This window comes from Falco naumanni, chromosome 3 (assembly GCF_017639655.2).
Source record: "Falco naumanni isolate bFalNau1 chromosome 3, bFalNau1.pat, whole genome shotgun sequence".
NCBI classification, from domain to species: Eukaryota; Metazoa; Chordata; class Aves; order Falconiformes; family Falconidae; genus Falco; species Falco naumanni.
The window spans coordinates 7367905-7383173 of NC_054056.1; the positions used below are offsets into that span (position 1 = coordinate 7367905).

Below are 15269 nucleotides of genomic sequence, written 5' to 3' on the forward strand. Positions count from 1 at the left end.
ACAATGGAGTGTTCCTCCCAGAACTAAAATAACTGTAGATTTTATTAGCAAACTCTGCAGCCAGGGATGAAATTTATTCCCTGCTTGACATCCCTTACACTATGGGCACAGCAGCGTGCCCTCAGGGCTGTAGCATCTGGCAAGCCAGGCGGAGAGGGGAATCCTAGCTCTGCTGGAGCCAGCGGGTGTTTCCGCGCAGTCAGGATTTCATCCCAAGGTTGTGCTGAAGTGGGGAGGGGTGTTTTGTCCTGCCCTTTCCGTCCGTCCTTAGGGCAGGGTAGCCTTTCCCACCCAGATTGGAGTCAGATACGGGGTAGCATTTAGCCTTTGCTGAGCTCTGGTGCTGCTTTTATATGATGCTTTCTCTTGACAATTCACAGCAACTAACTTCACGATACAGCTGATGCATGTGGAGCAGCAGAGATGGGACTGTCAGAAGGCAGCTCAGGAGCTTCGGCCCTTCTCCACTGATTATAAAGAGAGCCTAGAGAGATCAGGCTTCTAATGTAGATGCCTTAATTAAGTACCTAAGGATTAGATGGCATGAATCTGACCCTAAATGTCCCTCTAGGCAGATGCTGAATTAATGCTGAACTTGAACAGGAACATGGGTCTGGAAGAGACCTTCTCAGCTGTTAAGTCTCTGGTTTAGCCCTGTTTAGCCCAAAAACATTCACTCACTGTCCCACCCCAAGTCACATGGACCAGCAGAACTCCTTCCCAGCCTTGCTGCAAACTTACGGCCTTGATAGACATTGATGAGATTGTTCTTTTATCAGTAATATACCACAGATGGAGAAATCAAGTGTCACTTATGTCTTGCAGCCCTGTAGCATCAGGAGAGAAGCTGGGTGAAAGTGCCCAGCCGATCTCAGGAATTGCATCTTATCCTCAAAAGTACAGAAGGTGGCAAAAAGCAAGGGACAGGGCTCCTTTGTAGCTCTGAATCTGGCATTCAGTTTTGCCTGAGCATGTGAGCAGGATGCATCAAGCAGGCATCAGTAGCTGGGTAATGAACAATGAAATGAAATTCCTATGGTTCAGACCAACTAGCTGGATGAACCTCACCATCTCAGCTGGCCAAATTTATGTTGGAGATAATTTCAGCAAGGCTCATAAAGTTAAAAGAGTGCCAAATTAGAGTGAGTGCCTGTGATCCACTCCAGCAGTGACTTTTGCCAAGACTGGCCAGCTGTGAGAATGAAAATTGTTCTGTACGGAGCAGTCCTGCGAGCCACCAGCATGTCCTCTGGATGACTGAGCAGCTTAACTTTGAGGCAGGGGACAGATTTGAAGCCACTGAGGACTGGGTGAGCCCGATTCCCTTTACCAAGGTGCTTGTACTGGCTTTTTATTTTGGCTCCTGCAGGCAGGGCGCCACTGCGAGCGATCACACTGAGTCAAAAAAATGTGTGTGTGCTTGCCTTAATTTTATTCTTTAGCCTTACATGATTTTTAGCAATTAACTAAATGTCTTCTTTTTGTAATTACTATATATTCAGGAAAGCTGCTAGCTGGGCATGGTGAGTGAACCCAGAGGAACATAGCAAGGTGAATTAAACACCCACTATTCTTTGCTTGGGGGAGATTTTAAGCAGGGTTGACATCTTTATCCCTTCACTTGAGGCAGCTCAGGCAAAAAGAAGATACACAAATGGGTGTTAGCTTGGGTGTTTCCTCCCTTTGATCATTCTGAGTCACTCAACCTGCATGTTCTTCTCTTGCTTCTTGGCAAGTGGCGTGTCCAGTGGGGTGAACAGTTCAGCTGCTAACACAAGGGGTAGTTTTGGTTGTCGAGTGTCCTGAGAATATCTTGGACCATGGGTGTAGGAAGCTCCCAAAATCAGGGTTCTCCAGCTGACACTTGTCCTTCGTGTCCTGCTGCTCCTCTTCTTTTTTTTCAGTGTATGGTGAAGAAGTGACAGACTTAGTCTGGGCTATGAGAGACAAAGTGGGCTCCTCTGGCCCCAGCAACCCTCCTCGGGAGGGTTTGGCACCGCTCCTGGCACTTCCCAGTGAAGGGGCTGGTGCAAGATGCTGGTCCTGCTTTCCAGTAAAGGACCTAGAGTGGATCCAAACGCTCTTGGCAAAGCAGGGGAGATGGCTGGCCACAGCAGAGCTAAGGGGGCTTGTAGGACGAGCAGGATTGCAACTCAGTACGTTTTGCTTATGCTTCTGTTCTGGGAAGATGAAAGCACTCATGTGGGTGATGATGGGCAGCTTGGTAAGGATGTTTTATCATGGAATTATCCTTTATTTTTGTTGTAGGTTAAAAACTCAAGCACCCATTGTCATGCTGGTTTAGCGCTGAATATTGCCCCCAACACTCCTGACAGGTGAGTGAGTGTTGTGATTTTGGTTGAACAGTTCACTCGAGGTCATGCAGCAGGTTTATGCTAAAAGTGGCATTTGGAAGATGATCGTTCCAAGGTGCAACTGCTGCTTCTTGGACCAAGGGGCGATGCATGAATCGAGCCATATATTACATGCTGCCCTTTTAAAAAGGCACAAATGTAACAACTTCAGATGCCCCGTATGGCTTGGAATTCAGCTGCGGTTTATATTCTTGCTGTGTGAGAAAATGAGGACAGAGGTGTGTAGCACTTTATCCTTGTCTTATTTACACGCCGTGGTGAAATGTGAGCAGCTAATTTTAGGCAACAACATAGTTTAAGGTGCCAAGCCTTCCAAAAGGGGAAGGAATGTATATCCAGTGAGACTGCCTTTAGCTCCGAGCTGCTCTAGGGCACTGGAAGTTTATGCCACCTCCAGTACGTTAAATCTTCTGTGTGGAGGTGTAATCCTTCCTTGTGACATTAGCAGAGGTAGCTGGTATGGAAATGATTGTGAAATCCTTTGTCTTACGGAAGAGGAGAAGGAGGCGCACCAGCATTTTGCATCTGCTGGTTTGCACTGTGCTAATGCTCTCCAGCCCCAAATCCCCAGAGCTTTCCAAGTGCTAATTCATTAAAAGTTGGAGTTGTTTGTTTTCAGCAGTGGACAAACAGTGGTGTAGGGAGTGTGGAAGCTGATCCGGTGTTGCACAGGGACCCGAAAGGACCTGGGTAAAATGCAGGGCTTGATTCCCGGCTAAGATGCCCTACACTTGGAGGTGGGTAGGAAGGAGGCGGAATGGAAATGACCCACTACATGCTCCCTACATTTGTCTTCATCTTTTGTCCTACTTCAAGGCATGCACTGCTGGGATGTGGTAGGGACTGTATGGCACAGTGCATCCTGTGTACGCTCCTGCCCCTTCTTTTATGCCGGCCTGAAGTCAGTGCACAGGTCTTGCACCACCTCTACCCTGGAAAGGTCCCTGACTCAGAGGCACGGCTCCATCTTTTTAAAGGCCACCTCTTGTACAGCACAGAGGATTCCTGTCCGGTACCCAACGTGCTCTGTCACACCCCAGGCCAGCGAGGACTAAGAGTGCCCTCTGCTGCACTCCTTCTCCTAATCTTTCCATGGCAGCATTCCGCTTGCTGTTTGGGAATAAACAAAACGACTCTTTAATACACAAGACAAGTATTCATATTCTAAAGGTCTTTGTGCAGGCTGTGCAGAAGCCTGGTTCTGTATTTCAGCAGTGAACAGAAAGGATCATGCCCTGAGATAAAAAGGTATGATACCCTGCATCAGTCCTGAGGTGCAAATAAAGCACTGTGAGGAACTGCTGTCCTTTATCAATAACCTTCACCCCGTAGCTTTTCATTGCCTGATAAAACCAGCGGCTCCTCATTGCAGGAGTTCAGACGGCAGTCTTTGTAGTCATAAAACTTTCATTTCTCGGAGCTGGCAGCAGCAAGCACTGGTGATGCACGGTCAGTGATGGTACCTAATTGCGCCTAACAGCACTGAACTTTCCATCTCTCCCTCCCGTTCAAAGGAAAAACATTGAGCACCACAAAGCTCTGCTTATTCGAGTCCTCGGCTCTCGTAGCCAAAAAGGAATGGATGTAGGTAGGGAAGGGGGGGTTGTGTCAAGAAAGCTGTCCCAGGCTTCATACTTCTGGAGTTTAAAAGGGGAAAAATTAAAAAATATTAATCCTGCTTTTACCGGGATTTGATTTACCCACGTGGAAAGGAACCAGGCTGCAGGCTGCACTGGCAGCCCCGTAACCAGCGGGGCCACAGGAATCTGCTCATGTTCCCTGGAATGTGGACATTTTTCTTTGCACCCACTTCGGCGGCGCTTTCCAGGGTGTCACTCAAGCGCGGGGCACGCCCCCTCCAGGAGGCTATTTAAAGAGGAGCTGGTATGCAACTTTCTCCAAAGAGAGAGGAGAAACTCCGAAGGAGGAGTGAGTCAGTCAGCAGCCTGAATCCCCTCCCTTCCCTTTACTCGGGATGGCTGGCAACTTGGGGGCAGTGACCTGGACCCTGTTCCTCCTCCTTGCACCTGGCTGGGTATGTATTGCACCGCAGCAGCTCCGTTTGCTGGCTGGGCATTGCAGCTTCTTGCTTTGATGCATGCGAACGCTTTAGGCTGAATAACTCTTCCCGCCTGCCACCTGCCTCCGAAGGTTTCTGAGCAAAGTCTGGCTGTTAGCAGAGCAATGTGAATGCGCCGTGTAACTCAATCACGCCCGGAGCTGCGCCGCGCGTGACGCCTGTCACCTATGGATCTCAAAGCTCTTGGCAAACATGAATGGATTTTGTTTCACTCCACTCGTGTGAGCTAGAAGCCAGCCCGGGTTTACCAGGGGGGAGAAGAGAACAGAGGTGAAGACGCTGAGTTTGTGTCATTGCAAGGATTAAAAGTCTCATATCCCAGTTCCTTACCATCACCATCCTTCCCCAGCTGCCACTGAATCCATCCATGTGTTCCCAAAAACAGTGATCCCGAGGGGGAATCTGCAGCCTCTCCAGAGCAGAATTTGTGCCTGTTTTTGTGTTAATACAAGTGCTTGACAGAGCAGCTGATCCTGCTTAGGAACATTGCTGCAGTCATTAATGTATCTAAATTGCAGTTAAGTGCCTTTTGGATCAGTGAGGAAATAAAGTTTGCAGAACCACTGTGCCTCGCACAGCTTGTTGTGCTGACAGAGGCAATAAACTGCTGGTCGGTGAGGTGTCCCTGACTGCTCCTGGCACACTCGGCATGTGCCAGCCTCTCTTCTGCCAGGAAAGGTGTCCTGTGCACCCAGCACTGCTTGCTCTAGAGCTAACCTCTGCCGTTTGGGATGGTCGACATGTTTCTTGCACTGACCCAGCTTTGGCAGCATAGGATCATTTAGGTGGGAAAAGGCATTTAAGTTCATCATATTGGCCATGTAAATTATTGCATTGAATCCCACCACTGTGACCCTTTATTATTACTCTGAGATGTTGTTTTTCCTAAACCTGCTGACTGTCTCGGGAATGGGACTTTTGACTTTCTTTGAGCTCTGAGAGTGACGTTTAGTGGATGGAGCAAGGAAACGAGAGCTGTTACTCCTGCATCTGCCTCCTGTGTTGTTCAGAGGTGAGAGCAGGATTGCTGGGAGTTATGTTTAGCTCTGCCAGGCTCAGCCTGGGCAGGTCTCCGTGTCTCCCCTCCCTGTGAAATGGGGTTGGTGGTTCCTGTCTCTGCTATTAGGCTGTTGTACAGTTTGCCGCAGCAACGTCAGGAAGGTGCCTTGAGAGCCTGAGGTGGAGGGAGAGCAGGGATTATCCGTCATGATTCAGTGTCTGCAGTATGTGAGTAGCTGTGTTTTGGCTGCTTTATCTGCTGCCAGTCTTGGAGCGTGAAAGAGAACCAGTTATGTGTTTATTATATTACTTCTACCTTGCAGCATTAACCCCTGGCTCCCAAAGCACTTTGCAAACAGCTCGCTCAGCTTCAGAACGCCCCTTTCCCAGCCCTTTGAATACAGGCACGAGCCCAAACGCATTTTAAAAATCCTCTTTGGTGTGGCCCTCTCAGCTGGTTCCTGGGCTTGTGTGGACAGTGATCAGGAATGAGAAGTCCTGATGATGCCACAGAACTGCTGCAGTGGTGTGAGCTCCTGCCTCTCTACTCATGCCTTCCTGAGGGTGCAGGGGGTAGAAGTTTCATGTGGATATGAAGCAGGAAGAATATTCTCACTTTTTCTTTCCCCTCAGGTAACTGGGTTTTGTGCTGGCACTTGGGAGGAAGCTTGTTCTGGCTTGTCAGCTGAGCAGATGGGACCTGGGAGTCAGTGGTGGAGAACATGCATGGAGCACAGGCAAGGGAATCCTCTGGTTGGGCTGCTGTGGCTTGGCCATCGCTCAGGGGTCCTGGGAGCAGCAGATCCACACGTGGTGGTTGTGATCAGTATGAGAACTGCCAGCAAAGCCGGGAGCGAGGAAAGATGGTATTCCAGGCTTTAGTGCTTTCTTAAATCTATAGCCTTGATCTCTAATGCTGGTTTTGTTCTGCTGCTCTCACAGTTCACAGAGATGCAGTGCCAACCTTGACAGAAGCGAGGAGTGTGTCCAGAGCCGGGCAGGGGACTGGGGAAGGGGCTGGGGCACAGGGCTGGTGGGGGGTGGCTGGGGGAGACAGAGGGGTTCAGCCTGGAGAGGAGGGAGCTCAGGGGGGACCTGATCGCCCTCTGCAGCTGCCTGACAGGAGGGTGTAGGCAGAGGGGGATCAGTGTCTTTTCCCAGATGACAAGCGACAGGACAAGAGAAAACAGCCTTAACCTGCACCAGGGGAGGGTTAGATGGGATATTAGGAAAAATGTCCTCACTGAAGGGGTTGTTGAGCGTTGGAACAGGCTGCCCAGGGACATGGTGGGGTCACCATCCCTGGGGGTGTTTAAAAACCAGGAAGAGGTGGTGCTTAGGGACATGGGTTAGTGGTGGGCTCGGCAGTGCTGGGGTAACGGTTGGACTCAATGATCTTAAAGCTCTTTTCCAACCTAAATGATTCTGTGATTCTATGATAAGGCCAAATGTATAATGAACTTGAAGTGAGGATCCTGCTCGGTGAAGGTAAAAGTGTAGTTTTGGGGACAGACCCTTCTGCAGAGGGAAGGAAATGTTCTCTAAATTGAATCCAGCTGCACCCAGGTTGGTGGCATGTTATATGGAAATGTTGGTCTTTGGGTTACGTACAGGTCTGCAGCAAAGCCCGGACTGCGGGTTCTTGCAGTTCTTTGGGACAGTTTGGGCAGTTTCCACACTGTATTGAAACAATGCCTAGAAGCCATCCTTGAAAATAAGGCAGGGTGGAGGGTGCTCCCTGCAAATGCCATATAATCCCTTATTTCACCTATTTGAAATTGCTGTGAAAGCAAATTAAGTAATGGAGAACTCTAGGGAGTTGGTTCAATGTTGACTTTCTACCAGCCGTTCCCGACTCAAAGTTCCCCTCGCCAGCCAGTTATTCAGTGCTCACTGCTGAGTGTGCGTGAGCCAGAAAAGATTTCGGCTCGTTCCCTCCTCTCCTGGGCCCGTGAGAGGGGTGGGAGAGCCCCGACACCCCCTGGGGCCAGGTGGGCTGGCTGGCGAAGAGGGGCATGTCTAAGCTGACTGGTGGGGAAATCTCAAAATACTGAAGAGAGCCCCGAAAATGTGGGTGATTTGGGCCTTTTAAGCTGTGCTTCTGCTCGCAGGTGGGGGAAGTGAAGCACGGCAGAGGTGGGGGGCAGAGTCACCCGGCAGGTCTCGGCTACGTCAGAGATCTGAATCCAGATGTTCTTGCTGAAAAGCAGCTGTAGAATAATGAGGAAGCGAAGCTGCTTGTGAACAGGAGGTAAAACCAGGTGGTCTAGTTTCTTTGGGTGAGTTATTAAAGGGAAGAAACGGCGCCAACAATGATTAATGAAGGCAAGAAAGAAAACTCGGTTGGGTTTAATTCCGTTGCATTCTCTGTTGCCCTGAAAGAGGTTGTTTGGGTTTGTTTTTCAGTAGGAGAGCTATTTTGAGAGTGTTTCTTTATATGGCCTGTGGCTGACACTGCATTGGAAAATGCTTGTTGTCATTATTTTTGTTAAGTGCATGTATTGCATCTTAATATAGGACCTGCGTTGGGAATGCTTTGCCTCTTTTATGATCTCATGTAGCCCCCACCCACTCATCCAAGGTTGAATAACACGTCCTTTTGGCAGCTAGTGCAGTTGCATACATGAAAAACAGTAGGAAAGCATTTCTGTATTTTTAGCGTCTTTTAATGCACTTCAGCAGTCGGGAAGAGATCCCTGTGACATGCCAGCTCCCAGCGAGTGGCTCTGAGCCTGCCGTCTGGGAACAGCTGGGCTACAGGCGGAAGAGGCTTGTTTCCAAAATACTTTGCACTAGGAGTTTTCAAGAAGAATTACACTGATTCCTGCTGAGCAGGGTGAGACTCTGGGAGGATTCATGAGTTAAAGTTTAGACTGATCTCTGTCCCACACCATACTGTGCTGATTGTTACAGCAGTACAAAGCAGCTGGCATCTCCTGACCCCATGCGAGCTAAAGTCAGAGCAGCTGTTTTGAGCAACAGTCAAAACAGCTGGAAAAATTTTACTACTGTTATTGGTGACAAACACAATATCCAAGGAAGCTGTTTCACAAGCGAGGGCTGGATGGGGTCTAACAAGTGCAAATCGAGCTGTAGCAAGATATATTTTTCGCCTCTGATCCAGGTGTCCCCCCTCCCCACCTGCCCTCAGGCTCTTCCCAGCTGCCACAGCACCTCTCTCCGGGTGGCAGCGGAGCTGTGAGGGGTCTGCCCTGGCTGGTGCTTTCCTCTTCACCCAGCTCACGGCTGTACAGGATCCCAGAACGTTTTGCTGGCATCGTCTACGTGCAAGGGTTCTATCCACCCTGCGGCAGCAGCTGCCAACAGGGTGGGAGCTGCCCCATGTCCAGCAGCCCCCAGGGTGGCAGCTGACCCTATCCAGCAGCACGGAGCATCTGAGTGCTGCAAACTGGAGCAGTGCTCTTGCATCTCTCTCAGCTACCTGGAGAATTGAGTGGGCAGAAGCTGAGCAGAAAATCAGGCTGGAGCTGGCACACTGATGTCTCTCAGGGGGTGCAAGAGGATCTTCAGTGACCACACACTCTGCACCTTTCACAGTTGTGGTTTTACATCTGGCCCAAATCTGGGCACATCCAGAGCTGAGGCTGATGTACCTGCTCCCAGTTGATTCAGGACAAGGATGCCACAGACTGAGTTACTGGAGCATTCAAAGCATCCCGGGTTTTTGGGAGAGGGTACCCCTCCTTCAGGCAGAGCCTGATCTCTCTTCAGCGTGGGAAGTGGTGTAAAAGCCAAGGGTGGGTTTCAAGGGGCGGCCAGCACTTCCAAAATGCTGCCAAATGAGGCAGCTGTGGCTTCGTCGGGTCCCAAGGAAGGCTGGTTACTCTGTGTTCCCTGGAAAGGGGAGAGGAGAGGGCACATCTCTGGGAATAACGAAGAAAGTATGAGGTTCAGGGGACAAAATGGGACTGGGGAGTTTCTGGGTCTGTTTTCAGCGCTGCTGCAGTCCTGCTGGCTGACTTTGGGCAGGCCCCTTCGCGATGCACCTCACTTTTTCCATCTTTGCACTGGGTCTAACGCTGCTGCTGCAGAGTGCTTTGATCTTCCCTCCTGACCTGAGAATTGCTTGCTGTTAATAATTACTATTTTATTGCTTCCAGGGAAGCAGGGGGCTGAGCTGTGCATAGGACTCCAAGCTACTGCTTGTCCCGTTTATTTTGGCGCTGCTTCCCAGAGGCATCTTTTTTTTTTTCCCTTGAGCTCCGCATGAGTTAAGGGTGAGAAAAAGCTCCGTCCTGCGGGTCCCTGGGTGCTGCACACACATCCTCTGCAGCAGGGCTGCCCGGTGGAGGGTGAAGTTGGTCTTCCCCCCTCTTGACAGGGTGTCTGTGCTTGTAGCAGAAGCGTGTTTTTTGTTTCTCTGCCTGGCTGGCTTGTGGGAGACTCATTCTCTCCATGGCTTGTTTGCCCTCCAGGTAGAGCTGCAGGCCTGCACGTACCCATGCCGGTGTCCCTCCCAGCCTCTGCAGTGCCCCGCTGGCACCAGCCACGTGTTGGATGCCTGTGGCTGCTGCAAGGTGTGTGCCAGGCAGCTTGGCGAGCTCTGCTCCCTGCAGAAACCCTGTGATCATCACAAGGGACTCTACTGCGACTTCTCCAAAATCCACAGAGGCAGCGGGATCTGCTTAGGTGAGAGCTGTATGTTTGTTCTGTTATTGTGCGCTTTTCTTATGGCCCCTTCAGCCCTCTGCCTGCAGACCTCCCAGAAAACCCAAGGCATCGTCAGAATTTCCCGAAGCGCTTGGAGCTTCATCCAGCATCACGTTGGGAGATCTGTGCCAGCCCTGTGAGCCAACAGATTCCCTGATACCGATACACACGCAACCTGCTTCCTCCTGCCCTGAAGGATGTTTCCAGAGGCACGAGTGTGGGTTTGGGACGCTCCTTTGTTCCTGTGACATTGTTAGGAGATATCCTCTAGCCCTGTAGTGCCTGTGGGTAAATATCAGCAATCTGGATTTTTACTGGAAAGGTACTGTTGCTTGAAAAATTGCACCCAAAATCTCGCTGCTTTGCACTGGAGATGGGCAGTTTGCACTCGACTGCTCACATGCAAGAGGCATGCTGCATTGCTGGCTGCAGCATGTGGGTGGAAATAGCTGAACAACTCGTTTGCAAAATAGTGTCTGTGGACAACATTACTGAGCCAGGTAAATACAAATGCAGAGCTGTTTTCTCTCCTGGTACCTCTTTTCATCCAGAAAAGAAAAATCTTTTTGATTTTTTTTGTTTGTTTTTTGTTTGTTTGTTTTGTTTAGTAGCTATTTTTAAAGCATCCAAAAATTATTTTAGTGCAGAGAGGGAAAAAAAAAGTATTTCCTCAGTCTCCTTTGTTTAAAAACAAGACTCCTCTGCCCCTGTCTCTGCCAGGAGCTGACCATTTTTTTAATTCAGGCTTTTCAAAACAGTCAAGAAGACGTGTGGGCTGGAAGGCTGGTGTGAGCACTGTGGGAGGCATTCAACCAGTGCACGGGGCACCTCGGGAAATGCTCTGTACCACTCGCACCAACCCGAGACGGGGGTGTTGGGGGTCCAGACTGGAACTGCACTTTTTGCAGTGCCATTGTCACTTACATTTTTATTTTTTTTTTCACTCTAAAGAATGAATTTAGCTTGCAGAAAGTGTTTTCTCCTTTCTTATGAGAAGTTTTGTAAGTCATTTAATCTTCTCCCTCGGTTACTGTGATCTTTAGAAACCACATGAGCTTCCTGGTGCTTCCTGTAGGCATTGCTACACCTGAGAGCTGACGACTGAAGCTTAGGAAGGTGAACGTAGGCATAATGACATCCAGCGGGCACAAGCTGCAGACTGCCTAAATAAGGCTGGGAATGAGGTGTGTGGTTGTAGAGTAAAGGTAGTTAAATCACTGGAACAATTTACTCAGGAGTGTGGAGGAGTCTCCGTCTCGAAGACTTCACATGAAGGCTGGACACCTTTCCAATGGAGATGCTCCGTATGGGTTTGATACAAAGATTTTGGAGTGAGGGTCCCATATCCCCGCTGTTTAGATAATCAGACTTGAAGACCACAACTGTCCTTCCTGCCTTTAAATAAGAAATTAAGATTTCCATGGCAAAATTCCCAGATTAACATAGACCAGGATACCTCCCTAAATCGGACTGAGGATTTGGGCTGAAATGTCCCTGGGTGATATTTTTGCGATCGCCACACTGATCTCTTGGAAGGTGGGGGATTTTGGAGGCAGTGAAGGAAGCTGAAGGTGGAGGAATGAATCAAATGAAGGGAAAGAACAACGTCTGCGACAAGAGAGGGCTTACAGGTATCCAGATAAGACAGATGTGATGGGAACAGAGAGGTGTTCAAGCGTCACGGGAAGAGCTTCTAGGCTGGGTACCAGCACGGGGGCCACATCAGAAGAGATGGGAAGGGAGCCATCAGAGTGAAAATTCCTGCGTATTTGTTTAATGTTATCACAGTACGTAGCATTTCACATGTTGCAGAGGAATTTTCCCCTTCCTGCAGAGACCCTGGCATATCAGAAAGGTAGAGACCACCCTGTAGGAGCTCTAGAGTAGGAGAGCCTGAGGGCGGTAGGGTGGCCTGGGTGGGCGCAGGGAGCTGGCAGAACTGCGGCGACCTGAGGGCTCACTTGAGCTCTGCCATGTTCCCTGCAGCGAAGGACAAAAGTCTCCTGGCTGGGCTCGGTGTTTGGGGACCGGAGCGGCAGCAGAGCGGCAGGACCAGGTGGGGCTGGTAAATAAAGAGCTGCCTTGCCCCGCTGTGGCGCAATTTGTTTGGGTGCTTTAGTTGGATCAGGTCAACAGGAAGGCGAGGTCCGTGTAGGGTAGTGAAGGGCATGACAGAAGGATCGAGTTTTGTCATAAAGCCCCCGAGCAGGCTGCCGTTCCTGGGGTGGGGAGGAGCGCTGCTGCGGGAACAGCACGATCCGTTCGTGGGGAAGGGAGTGGGCTTGGGCTAAAAAACAGTGAAAGAGGATTTAAAAATAAGTATGAATGGTTGTGTGGAGGGAAAGTGGATGACTTCCACTTTGATGGAAAAAGTGAGGATTTCAAAACTTCTAAGTAGGAGCACAGGAGTATTTTTATACCAATGGCATTGAAAGGCGTTGCAGGTTGGGCTCCAGCTCTGGTTAGAAACAAGGCATCAGCAGCCCGGAAGGATTTGTGTCCCCTCAAGGAGTAGGTGGGATGGAAAGAGGCTCTTGCTCCTTGTTTGGTCCAAACACTTTCTGATACAATGTTCCATGGGCGAGCAGGACTAAGGGGAAAATAGATCAGGTTTCCTGGTAAGCCTCCGCAAGCAGCCAAGAATCCTTAATTTTGGTAACTTCCCAGTAGAGGTTTGCATGGATTTTTTTGTTTGTTTTTTAAGGGTCAGGATTGCAGAAAGCAGCAGCTGATGAGAACTGTCCAAAACCAGGATTTCTGTCCTGTGAACAACTCTGGGATTTCAACATCTCATTTCAGGCTGAAAGAAAAAGAATAATATAAAAAAACCTCTCAAAAGTTTCCATGAGCAATTTAGAATACTCATTTGGCTGTGTCAAAACTTTCCATTTCCATTATATCAAAATGTTTCATCTTGATCTTTATAGTATCTAAAATAATTATCTGAACAAAATACTTCCCCCTATGGATACTGTCCAACAAGTATTTTGGTTGAGCTATTGTGAGACCATAAAGGAAATCTTTGATATCAAATTGAAATGCTTCAGTTGTTTCTCATTGAAAACATTCCTGCCGTCGATCTGAGCCTGCAGAACTCTCAATCAAATGAAGACTTTTCTGCTGGAAAACTTCCACTGGAAAAAATTTGGCTAATGCAGGCGTAAGAACTTGTGAGCATCGCTCGCACCCACAGATGGAAGATTGCTCCTATGTGTCAGATACTGTTGCGTCTCCTTTTTTGCTCATTTAAGTTTTATCAGGAAGGAGTGAAAGACTCGTAGGAGGGCTGCAGATGAAAGAGCTAGAGACCAGAACAGAGAGAAACAGAAAAAGTTGTGGCTGGAAGGAAGCAGAGATTCACGCATCACAGAGAAGCCACGAAGGTCATAAACCCAAAGTGTTATTTTCCTTTTTTAGGTACCTTTAGACATGTGGGGAACCTACAGCTCTTAGGAGAACGTTGCCTTTTAGCCTCCTAGGAGTAAGGAGGAGCAAAGCTGCTGGCTCGTGTGCTGTGTCAGGAATGCATCTTGCACAACATCGCTGACTGGGGCACTCTGAGCCGGCCAGGAAGACCTGGGACTGGGGAGCAGGCTGTTTACAAGCTGTAGAGACAAAGTCCCACTTAGTAGCTCATCCGAGTGGAGAAGACGTTTTTAGAGAGAACGTTGGGAGGTCTGGCCCAGCTGGAGCCAACTTCCAGCTATCAGGAATAGCTGTGGGTCCAGGGAGCCAGATACGAAATGTGCCAACGTCTGCTGGGATGGCAGAGCAGGGGAGACTGTGCGTGGGCACTCGGCCCCCATCAGGAGCCCTGTGACCCCCTGAGCGGAGACCGTGCTGCCAGCCCCCTGCCATCTGCTCAGCTCCTCATGGAATAACGGAACGGTCGGGGCTGGAAGGGACCCCTGGGGATCACCCAGTCCCACCCCCGCTAGAGCAGGCTCTCCTCGGGCAGGCTGCACAGTCACGTCCAGGCGGGTTTGAATGTCTCCAGAGAAGAAGACCCCCAGCCTCTCTGGGCAGCCTGTGCCAGCGCTCTGCCACCCTCCAGGTAAAAAAGTCTTTCTCCTCCTCCTCTCCCCCCTTCCCACAGCTCACGAGGGTGCAACTTGTGACCTGCTGGGCAAGATCTACCACAACGGGGAGAGCTTCCAGCCCACCTGCAAGCTGCAGTGCATCTGCATGGACGGGGCCATCGGCTGCATCCCGCTCTGCTCCGACGACCTGCGGCTGCCGTCCCCCGAGTGCCCCAACCCCCGGCGGGTGAAGTTTCGCAATAAGTGCTGCGAAGAGTGGATCTGCGAGGAGGGCAGTGAGGAAAACCGCTTTGAAACAGCCATGGCGGGTGAGTGGTGGGCAGAGGGCTGTTTGGGGGGCCTAGGGGTGGACCCACACCGCCTTTGGGTAGGGGCCCTAAGTCACGCCTGGTTTGGCACTGGTGGTGACTGCTGGCTTTGTGCACCGTCATGTGGGCACCCAGTGTTGAACTCCAGACCCACTGAGGTGAGACCTCGGCGGTGCTGCGGGGGAGCGCGTGCACCCTCTGGTGCTGCAGCAGGGCTGCCCAGAGCTGGGCTGGGGTAGGAAGCGGCCCCGTGCTGGCCTGTGTCCTCCTGCTGAGAGGCTGAGTAGCTCACGGGACGGATCAGACCTTTCTGCTGTTCCTGAAGAGCTGCACCAAGTTGGGAGTAGTCATGGAGCTGCCACGCTTCACCCCAAGCCCTGACCCTTGTGTCTCTTCGCGTGGCTCAGTTTTCAGGGAGGATCCGGCACGCAAGCCGGAGCTGAACAACCTGCAGGAGAACTGCTTGGTGCAGACCACCGAGTGGAGTGCCTGCTCCAAGAGCTGCGGCATGGGCATCTCTGCCCGAGTAACCAACGACAACCCCCAGTGCCACCTGGAGAAGGAGACCCGGCTCTGCATGGTCCGACCCTGCGACTTCCCCATGGAGAAAACCAAGGTACTGGCCTCGGGGAGGGGGGACACCACACCGTCATGTGAGGGACGGCCTCGTTAGGTACTTGTCAGGCACGAGCCCATCTCGCAGGGTTTGCTCTGTGCTTCCACTTTTTCCATCTCCGATTGCCCAGTGCCGGAGACAGAGCACGGTCCTAGGTGGCCCGTGTCCTTGTTAACCCCT

General features: G+C 50.5%; 1 protein-coding gene across 6 annotated transcripts in view; it reads left to right on the plus strand.

Moving 5' to 3' along the window:
• LOC121084966 (CCN family member 2-like) overlaps positions 1 to 15269 on the plus strand; it is a 42860-nt gene that overhangs the window by 25296 nt on the left and 2295 nt on the right. For 3 of the 6 annotated variants that reach the window (XM_040587097.1, XM_040587091.1, XM_040587096.1), the window contains 7 exons: positions 1045 to 1310; positions 1503 to 1551; positions 2269 to 2336; positions 2995 to 4410; positions 9891 to 10104; positions 14222 to 14473; positions 14881 to 15089. In XM_040587097.1, coding sequence (XP_040443031.1) covers positions 4351 to 4410; positions 9891 to 10104; positions 14222 to 14473; positions 14881 to 15089 — 735 coding nt within the window. In that variant the 5' untranslated portion in view covers positions 1045 to 1310; positions 1503 to 1551; positions 2269 to 2336; positions 2995 to 4350. Of the gene's footprint in view, positions 1 to 1044; positions 1335 to 1502; positions 2157 to 2268; positions 2337 to 2994; positions 4411 to 9890; positions 10105 to 14221; positions 14474 to 14880; positions 15090 to 15269 lie in introns of all 6 variants that reach the window. The other 3 variants (XM_040587092.1, XM_040587094.1, XM_040587095.1) reach the window with 3 other exon arrangements.